Consider the following 17,895-nt stretch of genomic DNA (forward strand, 5'->3'; position numbering starts at 1 on the left):
CTCCAGTTGTGTTCTTATGCCTGAGGAATATTTTGTTATAACACACATGCACACATTCAAAACTTACACACGCATGATGTTGGGTGATGCAAGAAACGTGTGATATATTCTACTTACAGAATGATAAAAAGGAAAAGAGTTCCTTGAGTGAACGGGAATCCACTTTAAAAGAAATCCCATACCAATAAGTGTATCTTTGATTAATGCACATTGAGAATTTGGCAAATATTTTCATCCATTTTTAATAAGCACTGTGCCCTCCTAAATTTGAGTGTTTTTCATATCAAGTTTATACTTGGTTGGTTGATAATGAAAGTTAAAAATCAAACACTAAAAAAACTAAAATGAGTATTAATTCGATTTTTGAAGTTCACGCTTCCCCGAATGAGGAAATAAATTAGCATTTGATTTATCATTTGAGCAGCTGTTTTGAGACTTTGATTTATTATTTGATCTTTTTAAGCATTTAAATTTTTATTTTAAATTTGTTAGGAAAAAAAATAATAATAATAGGCCTATGTGACAATTGAAAATTTAATTATTTCATTTTCATGGTCACAATGCATTGTCCCTGTCTAAAATAAAATGCAATTGGTGATTTAAAGTTTTATTTTCATTACAATCTCTAGGCAAGACTGCCAATATTTAAAAGCACATGTGAAAACAGATACTGCAAATATATTTTTTCTAAATGTTTCTAGACTTCAAAGCGTTTCGCAATAATATTGACATCATTTTTTACATTTATTTTGAAAGTCAGTCTGTATGCAAATTTTATGTTAATGAGAAGGTGGGGCTGAACTTATGGATGCTTGTTTCCACCATGGCTGAAATGACTGAAATAAGGCCATAAAACCCATACTGAATATTTGTTCACAAGACTTTTGAGAACTGGATCTTGTAGCCTAGAAGTTTTGCTTTTAAAATGATGTGAACATCATCCTGCCCCCTCATTCACATAGGTAAAACAATATATTGATTTTCAAATTAATAAAAACAACAACAAAACAAAGGTGAACATGCTTATATCAGGAACAACTAGGGATGCACGATAAAAAAATAATAATAATAAAAAAATTGGTAAAAGAACACCAGGTTTGTTTTGACTACTTGTAAGGCTGCACAATTTGGCCCAAACATGATGTTCTTATATCAGTATGACTATTTTTTTTAATAATGTCATATGTCATGTGCTTGTATTGTTTTGTTTTTTTTGTTTCTTTACTTTACTTTCTATTTTATTCATTATGTACAGCACTTTGGTTCCACTTGTGGTCTTGAAAGTGCTCTATAAATAAAGTTGAGTTGAGTTGAGTTGACTAATAATAATAATTATGTATTAATAATTAAATAATATAATTTATGTTTCACCTAAAAATCACACAAATGTGTGAGGTGGCGAAGAGGGCTTTGCTCTCTGGAGGTAAAAGACCCACATTATTGATACAAACACTAACTAAAGTAGTATGTTTTGCATAATATATAATACTTATATATAATATATAATTAGTGTTGGGAGTAACGCATTACAAAAGTAATACATTACAGTAACATATTACTTTTTGCTGTAACACAGTAGTGTAAGGCATTACTAATCAATTTTCAGTAATATTTTACTCGTTACATGTTCAGTGAGGCTTGTATTACAGTTGTATTACAGTGTATTGTCTGCTTCTACTTCTTAAAGGCAACAGACTATGTGAAAGTTTTAAAGCAGTCTTTTAGTGCCAGTTCAGAGCGGTCGCGTCTGTAACATTGTTTTTTCCTCATAAATGCGAACACGAAAACTAAAATAAAATGAATATTTTAAGTTCTATGGAGACTGGAGAGCCAACCCTTCCTCATCCGATTTGTGCAGTGTAATTAACAGAATTACAAAAAATATATTTTGCCTCCTATTTTTTTTTTTGTCAGGCATGAATGTGTGTCTTTTCCTTAATATTAAAAATAAAACATAGACTGATATTTGTCTAATGTCTGGAGTCCTTTAAGGAAGTAGCCTATATACGTTTCAATACATGAATTTTCTGAGAATTTTTATTTCAAGTTTTGACTGCAAATGTCATCATGTCCATAATGCTGGACTTCCCCAATTTTAAATAATTTATCCTCAACTAGTTTGTGGTGTAGGTCTACGTATTTTATAATGTTAACTTCAAATAATACTAATAGCCTAATTTAAAGATAAGGCAGCATTGGATATGGACGGTAAGGAGAATAACGCTGGAGTTGGAAGAGGTGTGTCGCGATTCTGTAGGTTCGTGGATGTGGCGAATCGCGATTTCGGTTTCATATTGCATATCGTTACAGCCCAAAAGTTAAATTCTACTTAGTTATTTTGGTGAAAGTAACTCAAAAGTAATACATGAGTAATGTAACGCATTACAATTCTGAGACAGTAATATTGTAAGGTAATGAATTACTTTTAAATAACAGTAACAAGTAATACCTAATGTATTACAGTTTGGAAGTAACTTGCACAACACTGTATATAATAATATAATACTTTTTCAAAACATCCAACAAACAGTTTGTACTATTTTCAGTTTATTTTAATAAATAAAGGACATTTATTTTTGTTTGAATTAATATAGATATTAAAAGAAATATTTAAAAACTATGAAATGAGGAAGCTTTGAAGGAGAACCCATAAAAATGTAATATGCATGACGCTGAATTGAAACATTTTAATTCTTGAACTGCTTCACCTTTGCAATTTCGGTTCTCAACTGCAGGTGGAGCTAAATAGACGAGCATTATCATCACTAAACAAGTGAAATTCTACTTCACATGGTTCAGATAAGCTTATTTGTGTGTTATAGTCACGTCACATGAACATAAATATATATATATATCAACAATCAACATTATATATATATATATATATATATATATATAATATTGAGGGCCACACATTGAATATGTTAAAGGGATAGTTCACTTTGAAATTAATTTTTGATATGTTTTAGCTTACCTCAAGGGCATCCAAGATGTAGGTGTCTTTGTTTCCACAGTATTTTCAATTTTGACATTTTTCAGTCAAACCGTTGTTGTCTATCAGTCATACACTGGAGGCTAAGGGGGTCCACCAAAAAGCATGCACAGAGAAGTCAAAATTAAACATGATTTAATGACTCGTAAATGAAAGTACACATTGATGGCGTAAGACACGAAACGAGCGGTTTGAGTGAGAAAACGAACAGTATTTATATCGTTTTTACCTCTTGTAATCATAGCCATGACAAAATGATCTGACGGCACGGCCGCTTCGGTCTGCGCATGCGCCTGAAGTGATCGCTTGCGCGCATTTCGGAAGTTTTACCTTTCACTAAACATATTTAGATATATGGGAAACCGCAATGGAAGACGATTTAAATATGTGGAAGACGATTTAAATATGATCGTAAACATATTTACGATCTAAATATGTTTAGTAAAAGGTAAAACTTACGAAATCTCCGTGTAAATATTGAGTGACGTCACACGCAAGCGATCACTTCCGGCGTAACATTGAACTGCTTCAGTTCGGTTCAGTTGGACATTGCACAACTGATTCAGATTACTTGGACGTCACTGTGATTACACGAGGCGTGATTCATTACATGATTCATTAAATCATGTTTAATTTTGACCTCTGTGCATGCTTTTTGGTGGACCCCCTTTGCCTCCAGTGTATGACTGATAGACAACAACGGGTTGACTGAAAAATGTCAAAATTGAAAATATTATGGAAACAAAGACACCTACATCTTGGATGCCCTTGAGGTAAGCTAAAACATATCAAAAATTAATTTCAAAGTGAATCCCTTTAAGTGTAGTTGTATTTTGCCCCTCTTAGTCATTAACATAGTAATGTAAATTGCAGTGTTGTAGTACTCGAGACTCGGACTCGTCTCGTACTCGGTCTCGAGACCATATTTTAATGGTCTTGGTCTTGTCATGGACTCGTGTCCATTTGGACTCGGAATTGACTTGTACTCGAACATTTTTTTTTTTAGGACTCGGAATTATTCCCGAGTCCAATCGAGTTCAATTAAAAATATTTTTCATGATTATTAATGTATATTAATAAAATATTTCTTTAAATTGATTGACACGCCCAGTGATTGGTGATTTTCTAGTGCGCAACTGCGCATGACAAATTGTAATAAAATTACTTTTAACACCACCTACTATGTGGCCTTTTTACCCTAAACTGATCATATTTTTTAAACTCCAAGTAAATTCAGTAAAAAAAAAAAAAAAAAAGGATTTCTCTAAGTAAATAAAAGTAAATTAGGTAATCAACCCTCACTGGTCTCGGTCTCGACTCGGACTCGACCGTCTCTGGTCTCGGACTCGACTCTCTATGGACTCTGTCTTGACTCGGACTCGACTCTCTCTCGTCTCGGTGTCGACTCGGACTCGAGTGAGGTGGTCTCGACTACAACACTGGTAAATTGCAATATTTCAGTTTTGATTCTCTGATCACAAGTTCACTAATATAAGACATTTCTTTGAGAAAGAATAAGGCTCTCAGCAACTAGAAATACATTTCATGAAATGTTTTTCCACCAATGAATTTAAAACTTCACTTTAAAAAGTCATTCAGTGTTTATAACTGTTAGGCTTGTTGTGGATAATAATAGAATCAAGTTTTTGTAAGGCAATGGCATTTCTTTTATTAGAGCGCACAACACCATTAAGATACAGTACATCAGATACAACTTTGCATCATTCATTTAAATGTTACATCACAGAATTATTATTTACTACTGTAATCTCTAGCAGCTGAGTACACTACATTTGTGCATGCACTTCTTTCAGTCTCGTGTCTGTTTGCATTTCTTCCAGGGAAATGTACCGCTGCGTAACTGAGCTCCACTGGTACACCCTAAAACCAACACCAACGTACTCAATACACATAGATAAATTAATAAAACAAAGCAATGTCATATATTTTTAATTTTACCTCATTAGCAGGAGACGAAGAAAGTGTTGTTTGTAATGGCTGGGTTTCTGCAAAGAATGTGCAGAATATACTTTCTTTTAAGTTATGACATGATATTTACACATTTTGTGTTTTTTGCAGTAAGTACTCAAGTAATCAAACCTCACAATGATAAAATCAACATTTTGTTGTGTTTTACAATTGAACATTGAATTCAGGTTGATTTAATTTCATCTTTTGTTAATGACAGTAATACTTTTATGTATACTTTTTTAAAATGTAATATAATCAGTGTCAGTAATGCTCTAATAATCAACATTATCATGCAATCTGATCTCAATATTCTTAAAATGCAAATGGCTTACCAGAAAATGTTTCTTGTTGTTTTTGTGCTCTCTTACATAGAAGGATAGCGATGATCACCAAGCACAATATATTTGTGACTACCAAAGCTGTGACCTTTAAGTCAGTCCAGGACAACTCCGAATTTGGTTCTAAGATTTAAAAAAGTCTAAATATTCAAACAGCAATTAAGATGATTTAATGTATCGCATATAAAGAATTTTCTCACCTCCAATTTCAAGCCTACTTCCATTTCCAAACAGTATCTCTCCACACATGGCCACAGCGCAGTAGTAAGTCCCAGCGTCAGTTAAACTGAGATTGGGGAGAGTGTAGATACAAGACTGTGTATGGGAATCTTTCTCAGAGCTCTTACTGCATTGATCATTTCTGTAAAGGATTCCTGGATGTGTGTCTCCTGATTCATGTCTAAACCAGTAGACACTGTGATTCCCCTCACATCTTTCAGTGATAACAGTACAGTGAAGATTCACAGAGTCTCCTGGGTTAAACTCTTCTTTTACAGAAGTGCTCGAGTTCACTGCTGATAAAAACTGCTTAACGTGATGTTGTCTTGTTTTTACCCCTAAAATTAGAATAGGATTACACATTACTGTATATGCATTATATACTTTATATATATAGTTTTGCTAGGTTTGCTTACCTTTATAGTTTAAAAACAGTCCATTACCGAAAGTTATATGATCATAGTCACGAGCACCGCAGTAATAGATTCCAGTGTCTGATGGCTTTAAGTCTTTTATAGTCAAAGTAAAATAATTATTTTTCTTTACAGCTGTCAATCTTGTGTCGAGCTTGAAGTCTCCATAAAACGTTGGCGTTAAAGCGTCAGCATAGAGACTGAGGATGCATGTTGGAGCTTCTCCCAGAGATTGCTTGAACCAGGAGAGGTAGTTCTCTTGCTCTTCAGGTAACAAGCACTCTAAAGTTATAGTTTCACCCGCAGCGAAGGTCTCCAGGACTTTCTTTTGAACGACACCAGCAGATGTGATGAAGCCTGAGAAGAAAAAGCACACGCAGGACCTTCAGAGCAGATCAGAAGAAATATAAGGTAAGATTTATCTCTCTTCCAGAGCAAACACACCTGTCCTAAAGAGTAGCAAAAAAATCAGAAGTTTTAACATAGTTGAGGTTCTCTGTGCATTTGGTAACATCTCATGGAGCGTTCGTAAGACGTGTGGGTGTGAAACGCCTAGGTTTAGAGGAGTCAAGCCTTGTTTTTCTAAATTTAGATGATGGGTCTGATTGGCTGTTGTGATTTTTCCGTTCAGGCTGTCTGACATATAGCATGCTAATCTTTTGCTTTTTTACTTATGATTGGAGTCTCTGTGAATCTTGTGTTATGATCAACTGGTAATATTTAATCTTTGTGAACTCTAATTTTCAGTAGTTTTTGAGCTTTTATTTTCTTTCTTAAACAGCAAGCACAGAATAAAAAAACAGGCCCAGTGTTATTTACTCAACCATATTGATAAGCAGTAGTGGTGCAACGGATCACTAAACTCACGGTTCGCATCATATTACGTTTTTTGAGTCATGGATTTTGGAAAAAAAAAGAAAAATTAATGTTACTTTGATTTTAATTAATTACTTAAAGCTCACTGAACATTGCAAAAATCTAGTTTTTAATAATTAAACATTGTTAAAGACAAATGAACAGCTAGTAATAAAATAAGATCAAATACACAAATTATAAGCATAGATGAATTTAATATAACAAAGTTATACACTCTTTGTACACACACTCTTTAATTGACGTTTAAACACAATTTAAACAACGTATTATGCTATTCAATGCATAGGCTACTTCTATATAAAATGTATATTAAGTTTCTCAAGCAAGTGGTAACATTTAACCATGTACTTATATTAAAATCACAAACATTTTAAATTAAAACTTAAAATTGACAGAAATTTCCATTTTCTTTTACATAATTTAAATCTTTTTACAGTCACAAATAACTTGTTTTTCCACCTCCACGAATGAGACGAGTGTCGTTCATTATGTCGCCTTGATGAAGTAAATTGTAGTTTTCCGTGCTTTACTCCGGTATTAAAGTAAAAAGATGATTGTGAAAATAGTAGTATTTAATTCAATGCAGTTATGGTGAGATTACTACATTTTTTCTAATTAAATGCATTTATGATTAAATTGCTAAATTTTGATGTCAATTTGTGTTCATTTTGACCACAAACTATGCGCTGTCACTTTAAAGGGCATATTGCAGGTAAGAGAACCCAACGAGTCAATGAATAGAAAACTGCAAACGGAGTATGTGTGCAACGGATGTAACAACACTATTTTCTGTATTTAAATATAGATTCATCTTTGTTAAAGATGTGTTTTGTTGTTTGATTAACATTAATGACAGCAGCAGATTTGTATAGGCTGCTGTCACTTTAAAGGGATACTTCACCTCTGGAAAGATGAATGTGTATTTAAAATGAGTCATTTATGTTGAAATTAGTTTTGAATTTGGAGCTTTCTAGACTGAGAAAAGCCAGAAAATGTATTTTTGGCTTATGTGGATGAAAGACAACAACTCCCAGAATGCACTTGTTTCGCTGCCCTAGGAGTAGGGTTGGGTATCGTTTGAATTTGAACGATTCTGATTCCGATTCCTTGTTTCGATTCCGGTTCCTAACGATTCTCGATTTCGATTCTTTTAAGAGGCAGGGTCAAAAAAGTTTAGCTAACCTTGCTAACCAACGGTCTTTCTGAAGGAAATACTCCTTCTGTCACAGATACTTGTCACAAATTTTGCATTTTGCCGAGATTTCGTGAATTTTTAGAAAAGTGAAGCCACACTTTGGACCGCCGACGTAAGCTACTCATGTTCGACTCGCGCGGTTATGCCAACACTTCCGGTAGACGCTTCTTCGTTGGTGTTGTTCAGCGGTTTCTTCTTCCGCTCGGCAGACTGTGAATATCGAAACTAGAAATTGAAATTTTAACTTTTGAACGATTCCGGGAAAAACGAAAAGTTAGTCCCGGTTCCAATCGATACTCGATTCTCGATACCCAACCCTACCTAGGAGGCCATGACTACTGGTAACAGAGCGCAGTAGTCAAACAACAAGTCTATCTGATTTCTTTCTCAACCAAAGAGTTCCCTTTCACCTCTTCTTGTGCTTGAATTGTTTTAAATCGCTTGAATGTGTAAATTGTCAAGAAAAAACATTCAAATTATAAACTTTCACTGAAAGATGGTTAAACTCGGCAATTAATCAAGATGGTCCTCACAGCAGAACACGAAATTCAGGGGGAGGAAACTCCTCTCACCTGACAAATACCTAAACTTACCCATCTCCGCCCCTGATCCCTAACCCCACCCCTAATCCTACAAATCTCCACCTCTTAGATCTGGATCCATCTCCACCCCCTGGATCTCATGTACTGCAATGATGTGATACTGAATTAATCTGCGAATCACATGCTGCCAAACCGAGGGGCCTAATCAGCACGGATCATGGATCAATGGCGACCCATTGCACCCCGAATAACATCATACTCACAAAATAATGTTTAATGACTGTATTTTATTTATAGTCTAGATAGAAGTACAATGTATTTATAGGAAACATTTGAATTTTGTCATAGTTCTTCTTATAGCTCATCCAGACATGATCTATTTCAGATATTTCAGCCTTGCATGGATGTTTGACACATTTTGCATGCTTTCTATGCCTAATTTAAAATTACCGAAAATCAAGTCCACTGACATGACCTCTAACAATAGTATCCTGTAAAACATTTCAAATAATGAAATAGTGCCCCCTATGTGCAGTCAATAGAAAAACACAGACTCACGACACATCCCCTTTGTCAAACAATTACAGCACATTTATATTCTCATCATTTCCCCCTAAATGTCACAATACTTCAATTATTATTTCCCTATGTTAATGACAATAACAGCAAATTTAAATGATCTATTAGCATGTTAAAGTACAATACAATTTTTGTGCCACTGCATGACATTACAGGATAATATAAAGGTTCTTGAATAATCACCACTTGTGGAGGGTTGGCAGGTAATGCTAGTGGACAAACTCTAAACATAGCCAGATCACAGTTGTCTGTGTTTTACTTTGACTCTTGGGTTTCACTGCATTAAGAGGATGAGTGGAAACTTTTACCCACTGAGACCTAAGCGCGCTTAAGGTTGTTTGTTTGTTCTATGTTACTTTCAGAAACAAAGGGTGACCGCAATCTATGCTCTGTGGATTGAATTCATTGTCTTATATATATATTTAGTGGGCATAAGTCGGTTTCCGAAACCATTAGTCAACATGTGAAAGGAACTAACAAGTGGTATGCATGCAGCTGCAGAACTTAAACTGTGCATTGTGAAAATATTGAGCCTTTAACACATAATAATAGAAATAAGACATAGTACTATATTAAAGCACAATATGACTGTTAAATAATGGTGCTTGCAAGCAAAGAAAATAAGTTTCAGCTCTGCACAGATACACAAAATGTATTATGCATTAAGAGAAATATTGTTTAAAAGTCTGTAAAAATAGGTTACAATGTACTTTGTTAATTTGAAGCATTCATTGTACGTATTGTGTTTATCGTTTTTTATTTATTACTTATTGCATTTTAGGGTTAATGAGCTTGGCCTGAAATGATACAATAGGGGAACAGTGACATTCCCTGAAATCCAACAGAAATCAATTTTAAAAGTTTTTTGTTTTATTTTTGCTAAAATAAGGCTGTCATACACAAAGCAGATAGTTATATACAACCATTGTGGTCTTGATTTTAGTATCGTCATAATTATTTTCACTTCTTTGATTATTTTTAGCACCATCAGCATGGGAAGTAATTAATACACAATACAAGCAATTTGAAGGACTTTTTTTGAAATGTCATATGACCTTTTAAATTCTTCACACATTTCAGCTTTAGTTTGCAATCTGAGTCTGTCTGTAACATTGCATGCATTCTGCAGTATTTTAAACAACTATAACAAGGAACTACTATATATGCATTAAACATAAAAATAATAATATGCCATGTGTTTTGGGAATTTTTCATTTTTGACAAAGATCTGCATCTTAATTTAAAAGTTTTTTGTACTTTCATTATCGTTTCATAATCAAATTCTCAAGTATATATTTTTTTTCATGCTTGCTTGTCACCTCACTTATAAACAAGGGGTATTTTGCCTGTGGTTATGGAAACTAGTGTGAAAGGCATGTAGCGTGAATGTGTGGTTTAGCAGCAGTGAGGGGTGTGAGAGAGAAGCCGGGGGTCAGTCTGGTGGGTGGAAAACAGTCAAACTGTGATGCACTTGTTTGATGCACAGGTTCACCCACTAGCATGCAGACATTTAAGAAAACCTTTATATGATTTTTTTTTTTTTTTATGAACATGGTCTACACATCACTTTTTTTTTTTTTTTTTTTAAAAAGCATGTTCAGCTAATTGTCATGAGTAATATCAAAATGTTCATCATGATCAGGCTATACAGTTGCTGCTCTTAACATACTACATTGTTTTGAAATGTGTGCATAGATTTAGTTATTATAACAATGTATATTTTTAGCTTTGCAATCTGGTCCACTGAAGTTCCCCTCGGCACGTCTCATTCTGCACTGAACAGCTTCTTCCTGTCAGGGTCTGTATAGGAAATGATGTCATTCACAACCCCCGCCTCTTCTGCAAGGGCCTGGTCATATCTTAATGATGAAGTACATAAACAGATAAAATAAAGTTCTTAGTAGAACTTTCCAACCACGACCAAGTCGTACGAATTCGACGAATGATTAAAAAGTGGCTAATTCGTAACAATTCATACGACCTCACTCGTACGAATTAATACGATTTTGCTAAATCGTACATATTTGTACATAATTGGCCAATTCGTATGAATTCGTACGAATGACCTACCCCTTACCCCGCCCCTAAACTTAACCATCACGTGGGTTTAGACAAATCGTACGAATTAGTACGAGTGAGGTCGTACGAATTAGTACGAATTAGACACTTTTTAATCATGCGTCGAACTCGTACGAATTGGTCGTGAGATAGTGTTGGAACTTTCACATGATTTTACAACTTTTATTGTATCAAAAATATTAAACATTGCAGAGCCCACATACACTTTCAAATTGATGGCATTAGCATATAAATATTAAAGTCTTGATGAAACATATAGCTTGATATTAGCTTGTAAACATAAAATTAGGCTAATGGACCATATTGCTGGACTATAGCAGAATACACAACGTCTGTTTCCTCAGCATGTCTGGCTGCTCTTCTGGGTTTCTGTTTTGAGAACCGTGGAGCTGCATACAGTGTTGAATGAGGATCCTGCAACCGATCACAAAGATGCATTTAATAATAGAGCTACTGTAATCTTTCACTTATTAAATTCAAATAATTTTCTCTTATTAAATAAAATTCAAATGCACTTCTGTGTTTCGCAAAATGAAGGCAAAGGTTATTATATATAAAATAGACTTATAGTAGCATCAAACTACATTTAGTGTTGTTACGTAGATTTTATTATTCAGTGGTAATTCTGATGTTGTGGGAATTCGGGAAATAGTCAGGAAAAGAAAAGTGGAATTTAACTGAAATTGTTCCTGATTTGTTCGCATGCTAATTTTACCCATGCAAAATACTTTTTATTTTTTACCCAAGATTTTTTACTTTATTTAAGAATACATCATATTTATTTTTGTTATAATGTTCTGTTCTACAGATCTGGATTCTTACAAAAAACATTTCAACCATGCAGTCCTTTTTAAAGAACATGGGTAGTACTAAACAGAAAAAAGAAGCAGGCCTGCAGTCCGTATGTAAAATATCATCAAACAAGAAACTTAAAATCACCTAAAGAATGTTAGACATTGCAGAAATCTTTTAAAACATTGATATTAGAAAAGTCAGTTTATAGATTACAGATTTTTGAACTCCTTTAAACAGCAGAGATGCACATATAGTCAAATCATTTTGTACACGGGTCAATCTGATCTTTAATTGCAACTCTACAAGAATATGTACTGTATAAGCTTATCCACACATCTATATTTATATATATATATATATAGAGAGAGAGAGAGAGAGAGAGAGAGAGAGAGAGCTTATCATGTTTTACATCGTGTAATCAAATAATTTTATTTATGTAATATTTACCTCATGATGTTGTGTTACATGCTGATCAGCCTCTGTGACAAGAAGAGAAAGAGACATTTAGCTGTTTTTTAACCAGATTTTGTTTTCCATTATAATTAGTTAAATACACTTGCTGATTTTTTTTTATCATCTCACAATCTTATTAAAATAGTTTCACAGCAGTTATTTGCCATTCACACCCAATACGTGAAAGCATTCACACTGGAATTAAGTCTCTTGAACTGAATAGATGTTCTATTACCTTTTTCCTGTGTTTTTCTGATCTTAACAATGAACAGTGTGAGAGGAATGATGATGATGAGAACAACAACAATACCACCAAAAATAAAGGTCAGTTTATAAAAGATGTGTCCAGGACAGTACTTTTCAGAAATTGGACTCCTCTTAAGATCTGTTAAAAGTAAAATAAAAAAAAACATTTTACCCAAACAAAACTCAGTCTAGATAAAAGCATACTTGTATTGGAATTATGGATGTTATGCATGGTAAAGAAAGGAAGATGATAAACACCTTTATTTGTGACTTTATAAGTTTCATTATTCAGTTTCGTAATGGTCCTCTCTATGCAATAAATGAAGAATTGAAAAATACATGCACGAGTCATTTAGAAAATCAACACAACTTTGAATTGCAGTCTGGAAATCATAAGGTTGTATGTCTGTACTTTGCAAAAAAATCTGTATTTTTAATATTATTCTACAATACAGTACATAATGTGGGCAAGCAGTTCCTCTACATGCTGTTGCTAAAGAAAGATTACCTTTAATGTCTATGTTCCTTCCATCACCAAATGTGATCCCCCGACTAGCCCAACCACAGTAGTACAGACCAGAATCAGAAATATCCACATTTAAAATACTTAAGGAGCTGTTTTTGCTGTTCAGAGACATCACAAGACGGTCTGGTTTAAAATCGTTTAAATATGTTGGCACTGCTTCAATATTGTAAGGTAACCACATGTGCACAATACTAAGAGGTACATCACTGTTTGTTTGCTTGAACCAGTGCATGTATTCTCCAATTTGTAAGGTGTGTTGACACCAGAGAGTGATATTATCTCCTGGATGAGCTGATATATTGGTTGTCTGGGATGCTGTCACTGTGAGCAAACCTAAAACCCACAGAGGGATAACAAAAAACTTTATATTAATATTTAGAACACATAGATTGATGACACACAAAAAGGCTGTGTATATCACACCTAATATTTGCTAATTAATCTAGAATTATTCATTCTTAACTTGCATTAATTATAGTACGGTAATGCTTACCCATGCCACAGATCAACAGCGCTGAAATTATAATATGAACCATTGCTGTACTGAATCAGACTAGTACCAACAAGGAAATTAAGATGAGGAAATCAATGTTCTTTATTTATATGAGGGGGTGTGGCTTATGTCAACACCAAACTATGACAGACCTGTCAATCAACTGGCAACTACATAGCTCATGTTGCCAGTTCAAAACAAGAAGTTTCATTATTGATAAGATATATTGATTTTATGTTTTGTTTAACGCTTTAGCTCCCCAGAGTTTCTCCAAAGCAATTTTGAGAATACATTTTCCAAATCAACTTTACAAAGAACTAAAAAAAAGCATATTTGACACTTACGTATGAACATGTCTTTAATTGATCATTTCTGAATAATATATACAATTTACATGATACATTTTACCTCACCCACAAATAGTTAAACTTGAAGGCCCAGGGTGTGATGGAGAATGTGATACACAGTTGAAACATGAGCTTTCTACCTAACCATTTGACCTCCGATGATTAATATATAAATAAATAAAAAAACCTGCGGTATTGTTTAGGTGTTGATAATAAACCATAGTTCATTTACAAATAATACGTTGTTTCAAGTAGTGTCAGTGTACACAGTTGAGTCCTCAGGGTGTCTTCCTGACGTTTTAGATCTCTTGTTTGAGAAATGCACCGCAGCATATTCTACTGAATCATTTTCCTGCAAAAAAGCAGAAAAGTCTTTCAAGATTCTAATCACAAATTCTAAAAAGAAATCTCATCATGTGATGTCTTCAATTTTATTCTCAAGCCTGTTTTCCTTAATTTTTGCCCTAAATAAATTTTACAGCCAAAAAAAAGAGCAACAGTTCATGTCCAATAGCCAAAGAATTTGAAATACTGTGTGAACCTGGATCACAAAACCAGTCACATGTCGCACAGGTATATGTGTGGCAATAGCCAAAAATACATTGTATGGGTCAAAATTATTGATTTTTTTATTTTATGCCAAAAACCTTTAGGATATTAAGTAAAGATCATGAGGAGGGCTTGGAGCCAGAAGGGCGTAAGTGGCTTTTAACAAACTTTACAGGAGAGACAAAATTTTGACCATGCTTCAATCACCTGTATTATTAACCTTAAACCAAAAACATTGCAACCACAGGCATACTTACATGAAATGAGTATTTAAGTAAAAAAATATATGGCATATTAACACAATGAACGTGATCTAAAACATTTTCAAAAAAACAAAAAGTCAAATACGTCAGATATGCCTTTTTGTTGCTTTATTCAAGAGTTTGATCTCAGATAGGTATTTTGGCACCATTGGATAGAGCTCATCGAGACCTTTATTTTGATATAAAGAACTCATATTCGCCCAAAATGCCACTTACGCCCCTCTGGCTCCAAGCCCTCGATGTTCCATAAAGAAATTTTGTAAATTTCATACCGTAAATATATAAAACATTCATTTTTGTGACTGAATGCAGCACAATCGCGTACATAAATGGACAACTTTAAAGGCGATTTTCTCAATGTTTCAATTTTTTTTGCACCCTCAGATTCCAGATTTTCAAATAGTTCGGCCAATATCGTCATATCCTATGAAACCATATGTCAATGGAAAGCTTATTAATTCAGCTTTCAGGTGATGTGTAAATCTCAATTTTTAAAAAAAAAAATAACCATGTGACTGGTTTTGTGGTCCTGGGTCACATATTATTCAGAATCAAAATAGTTGTTAATACCAACACCACAAATATATTTTTTTTCTTTAATGCGCAACTAAATTTACTAAATGGCAGAACACAGGCAAATGTATTGTCGGCAAAATCATAAATATTTCTACCCAACATGGAGAAGCATAGCAGTAATTAATTTCCAATCATTTCTTTAATGTCATCTTGTTCTTTATAAAAGGGTAAAAAAAAAAAAAAAAAAACAGTGTGATCTGGGAGAAAATCAGTGTCCCACTAAAGTGATTTCAGAAAGAAACAGAACAAAGACAGAAATATGCTTGTTCTCATTTCTTCTTTGAGATATTTTGAATAAGTTTTATTTAGCCTGTTACATAATCGAAGTCAGTGAGTTTACCTTGTCAACGTTCTGTTGTGTTCGACATTCAGCGGCTGTCACAAAGCACAGAAAAAGACAACAAGTTGCTGTTGAGAATACATTTTTTAAAGAATTCATTCCACATTGAATTTTCATTTGATTTTCATTTGTGATTGATCTGTTTAAGCAGCTGTAAATATTATACCTTTTTTATGCTTCTGCCTTTTATGTTGCCTGATAATCGCCAAAAGGAGCAGAATTATACATGTAAAAAAAATGATGCTACCAAATAGGAGGGTCAGCATGAAATAAATGTCTCCAGAACACTCCTCAGTAGACACGGGCGATTTCTCATCATCTGTAAAAAAGTGGACATTTCTCAATTGGCAATATTTATTACCCCACTTAGTGATTTCACAAATAACTTATTTTTCCCCTTATGAATTACCTAGAGAAATATCAATCACATGCAGTTTCAACTTAATAGAAACTAAGATGATTAACATACCCTTTTTTGAAGTTCCTTCGCTCTCACTTTCCATTGTGGCATTTACAATGGTATCTGAACTATGGTGTTTTTCAACAGCTATTTATAACAAAATGAGAAAAATAGCTATAAACTTTATATAAACATGTGAGTATATTGTGATAAAAAAAAGATTACCTTTCACTTCAAGTTTGGTTCCATTGCCAAATTTCACAGGATATTCCATAGCTCCACAAAAATAGAAGCCAGAATCAGAACTACTTGCATGCTTAATTGTTAGGGTTGTGCTTTTTCTAAACAGATTCATGCCAATTTGGTCTTTTGTGAAAGTGTTGGAATAATTTGGCTCTACCTTCTGAAGACTTTCGGTGTATAGCATCCACACAATAGTAATCGGTACATTACCGTCTGTTTGTTTGAACCAGTACAGGTTCCCAGCAACATGTATATCATGTGCACACCACATAGTGACACTTTCTCCTGGCTGAGCCTTCTTTGCTATAGAAAACATTACTTGGAGAAGACCTGAAAAACATAAAAAGAAAAGAAGTAAAACCATTGTACACCACAAAAACATAATTTTTACATTAAAATACCCATTTGAATAACTCCCGAAAGATTTTATTACATGTCTCCCCCATCATAGAAATGTAGTTTACAGTAGATAAATCTTACCAGTCCCAAAGAGCAATAATGCTGCTGTTGAAATACGTAACATTTGTGCACTGAGTCAAACCAGAGCTGAAGAGGAAATTAAGTGGGCGATATCAATGTGTTTTATATATAAGCAGGAGGAGTGGTCTTCACCCCTGAAAAAAATCTAGAGCTGTGATACAAGAAATTTCTACAGAGAACATAATCAGATAGAAAAAGTGTACTGATGAAGGCACCATGTTAAGTCTTCTTTTATTCAGTGCTCTGAAAATGTTTGGGATTTCCTGAATGGATTAAATCAGCAAATAGTCAATGAATAATATATAAAGGCCTATTCATGATTTTTACGCGTGTAAATTGACCTTTTCTGCTATTGCATATATACTGTACACAAAATGTCACTATTTGGTTAATTATTTGCCTAAAGGAACCCATTGTGTACTTTAGGCCTTGTCCACACTAAGTTTTCATTTGAAAACACATCTTTTTCTCTCCGTTTTGGCTTTCCGTCCACACTGAGACAGCGTTTTTATTATTGACGGTTTACGCATGCACAGGGGGATGAATTTAACGTTTCCCAATGTTTCCGTGTGTACGAGAAACTTTTGGAAAATGCTTGAAAACGCTAGTGTGGGCGGAGAGTGTTTTGAAATGAAAATGCTGTTTTTAAATGTATCCTGATTAATGTCTTAAAGACCAGTTTTCAAGCCTGCTGAACTAAATATGATGTTCCAGTCAATAATGTGCATTGGGCCTTTAGTAGCAGCATGTGAGCTTCCAAATGCACCTTTGCAAGTCAAATGAAAGTATTTTTTTCAGTATGCATTACATGTTAATTTTCGCAGCATTCTTATTTGCACTTTTTTTTTAATCAAGCCATTGTAGTACAAATGTGGGTTCAAGATAAAGCATCTAATTAGCAAGTCTGAGTATGCCATCCTTCTAGTCTGCCATCCCTCACTGTAGCCCCCTAGTGGTTTTTAAAATCATAGCCTTTGGTC

The 17,895-nt window shown here is 34.0% G+C and overlaps 3 protein-coding genes across 3 annotated transcripts; all 3 read right to left on the bottom strand.

Annotated features, from left to right (window-relative positions):
• Positions 1 to 4,654: 4,654 nt before the first annotated feature.
• nitr12 (novel immune-type receptor 12) lies at positions 4,655 to 6,518 on the bottom strand. Its single transcript, XM_039659290.2, has 6 exons — positions 6,378 to 6,518; positions 5,937 to 6,290; positions 5,502 to 5,858; positions 5,296 to 5,424; positions 4,952 to 4,998; positions 4,655 to 4,873 (listed from the first exon to the last, which is right to left on the bottom strand). The coding sequence occupies exons 1-6, from the start codon at positions 6,445 to 6,447 to the stop codon at positions 4,745 to 4,747; spliced, it is 1,086 nt and encodes a 361-aa protein (XP_039515224.2). The 5' UTR covers positions 6,448 to 6,518; the 3' UTR covers positions 4,655 to 4,744.
• A 3,471-nt stretch (positions 6,519 to 9,989) lies between these two features.
• On the bottom strand, positions 9,990 to 13,951 carry LOC120469961 (uncharacterized). The gene is given in 7 exon segments (XM_039659297.2): positions 9,990 to 11,576; positions 11,578 to 11,618; positions 12,447 to 12,478; positions 12,688 to 12,837; positions 12,957 to 13,007; positions 13,207 to 13,557; positions 13,718 to 13,951. Coding segments are annotated over 7 exon segments (729 nt in total). The 5' UTR covers positions 13,761 to 13,951; the 3' UTR covers positions 9,990 to 11,515.
• Positions 13,952 to 14,049: 98 nt separating this feature from the next.
• Positions 14,050 to 16,987, bottom strand: LOC120469959 (uncharacterized). Its single transcript, XM_039659295.2, has 6 exons — positions 16,916 to 16,987; positions 16,418 to 16,765; positions 16,262 to 16,339; positions 15,959 to 16,111; positions 15,793 to 15,827; positions 14,050 to 14,416 (listed from the first exon to the last, which is right to left on the bottom strand). Exons 1-6 carry the CDS (start codon positions 16,956 to 16,958, stop codon positions 14,312 to 14,314), a joined length of 762 nt encoding a protein of 253 aa, XP_039515229.2. The 5' UTR covers positions 16,959 to 16,987; the 3' UTR covers positions 14,050 to 14,311.
• Positions 16,988 to 17,895: the final 908 nt, after the last annotated feature.

The sequence above is a fragment of the Pimephales promelas genome, chromosome 1, assembly GCF_988280905.1.
Source record: "Pimephales promelas chromosome 1, fPimPro1.hap1.1, whole genome shotgun sequence".
Taxonomy (NCBI): domain Eukaryota; kingdom Metazoa; phylum Chordata; class Actinopteri; order Cypriniformes; family Leuciscidae; genus Pimephales; species Pimephales promelas.

Excerpts from the sequence above, each read along its gene's own strand:
- nitr12 (XM_039659290.2), bottom strand. The coding sequence starts at position 6,447 with ATGTTACCAAATGCACAGAGAACCTCAACTATGTTAAAACTTCTGATT. Across the intron at positions 6,291-6,377 it reads TTTGCTACTCTTTAGGACAG|GCTTCATCACATCTGCTGGT; the intron begins GTGTGTTTGCTC and ends TTTTCTTCTCAG. Across the intron at positions 5,859-5,936 it reads ACTGTTTTTAAACTATAAAG|GGGTAAAAACAAGACAACAT; the intron begins GTAAGCAAACCT and ends TTCTAATTTTAG.
- LOC120469959 (XM_039659295.2), bottom strand. The coding sequence starts at position 16,958 with ATGTTACGTATTTCAACAGCAGCATTATTGCTCTTTGGGACTG. Across the intron at positions 16,766-16,915 it reads ATTATTGCTCTTTGGGACTG|GTCTTCTCCAAGTAATGTTT; the intron begins GTAAGATTTATC and ends TATGTTTTTCAG. Across the intron at positions 15,828-15,958 it reads AAGGCAGAAGCATAAAAAAG|CCGCTGAATGTCGAACACAA; the intron begins GTATAATATTTA and ends GCTTTGTGACAG.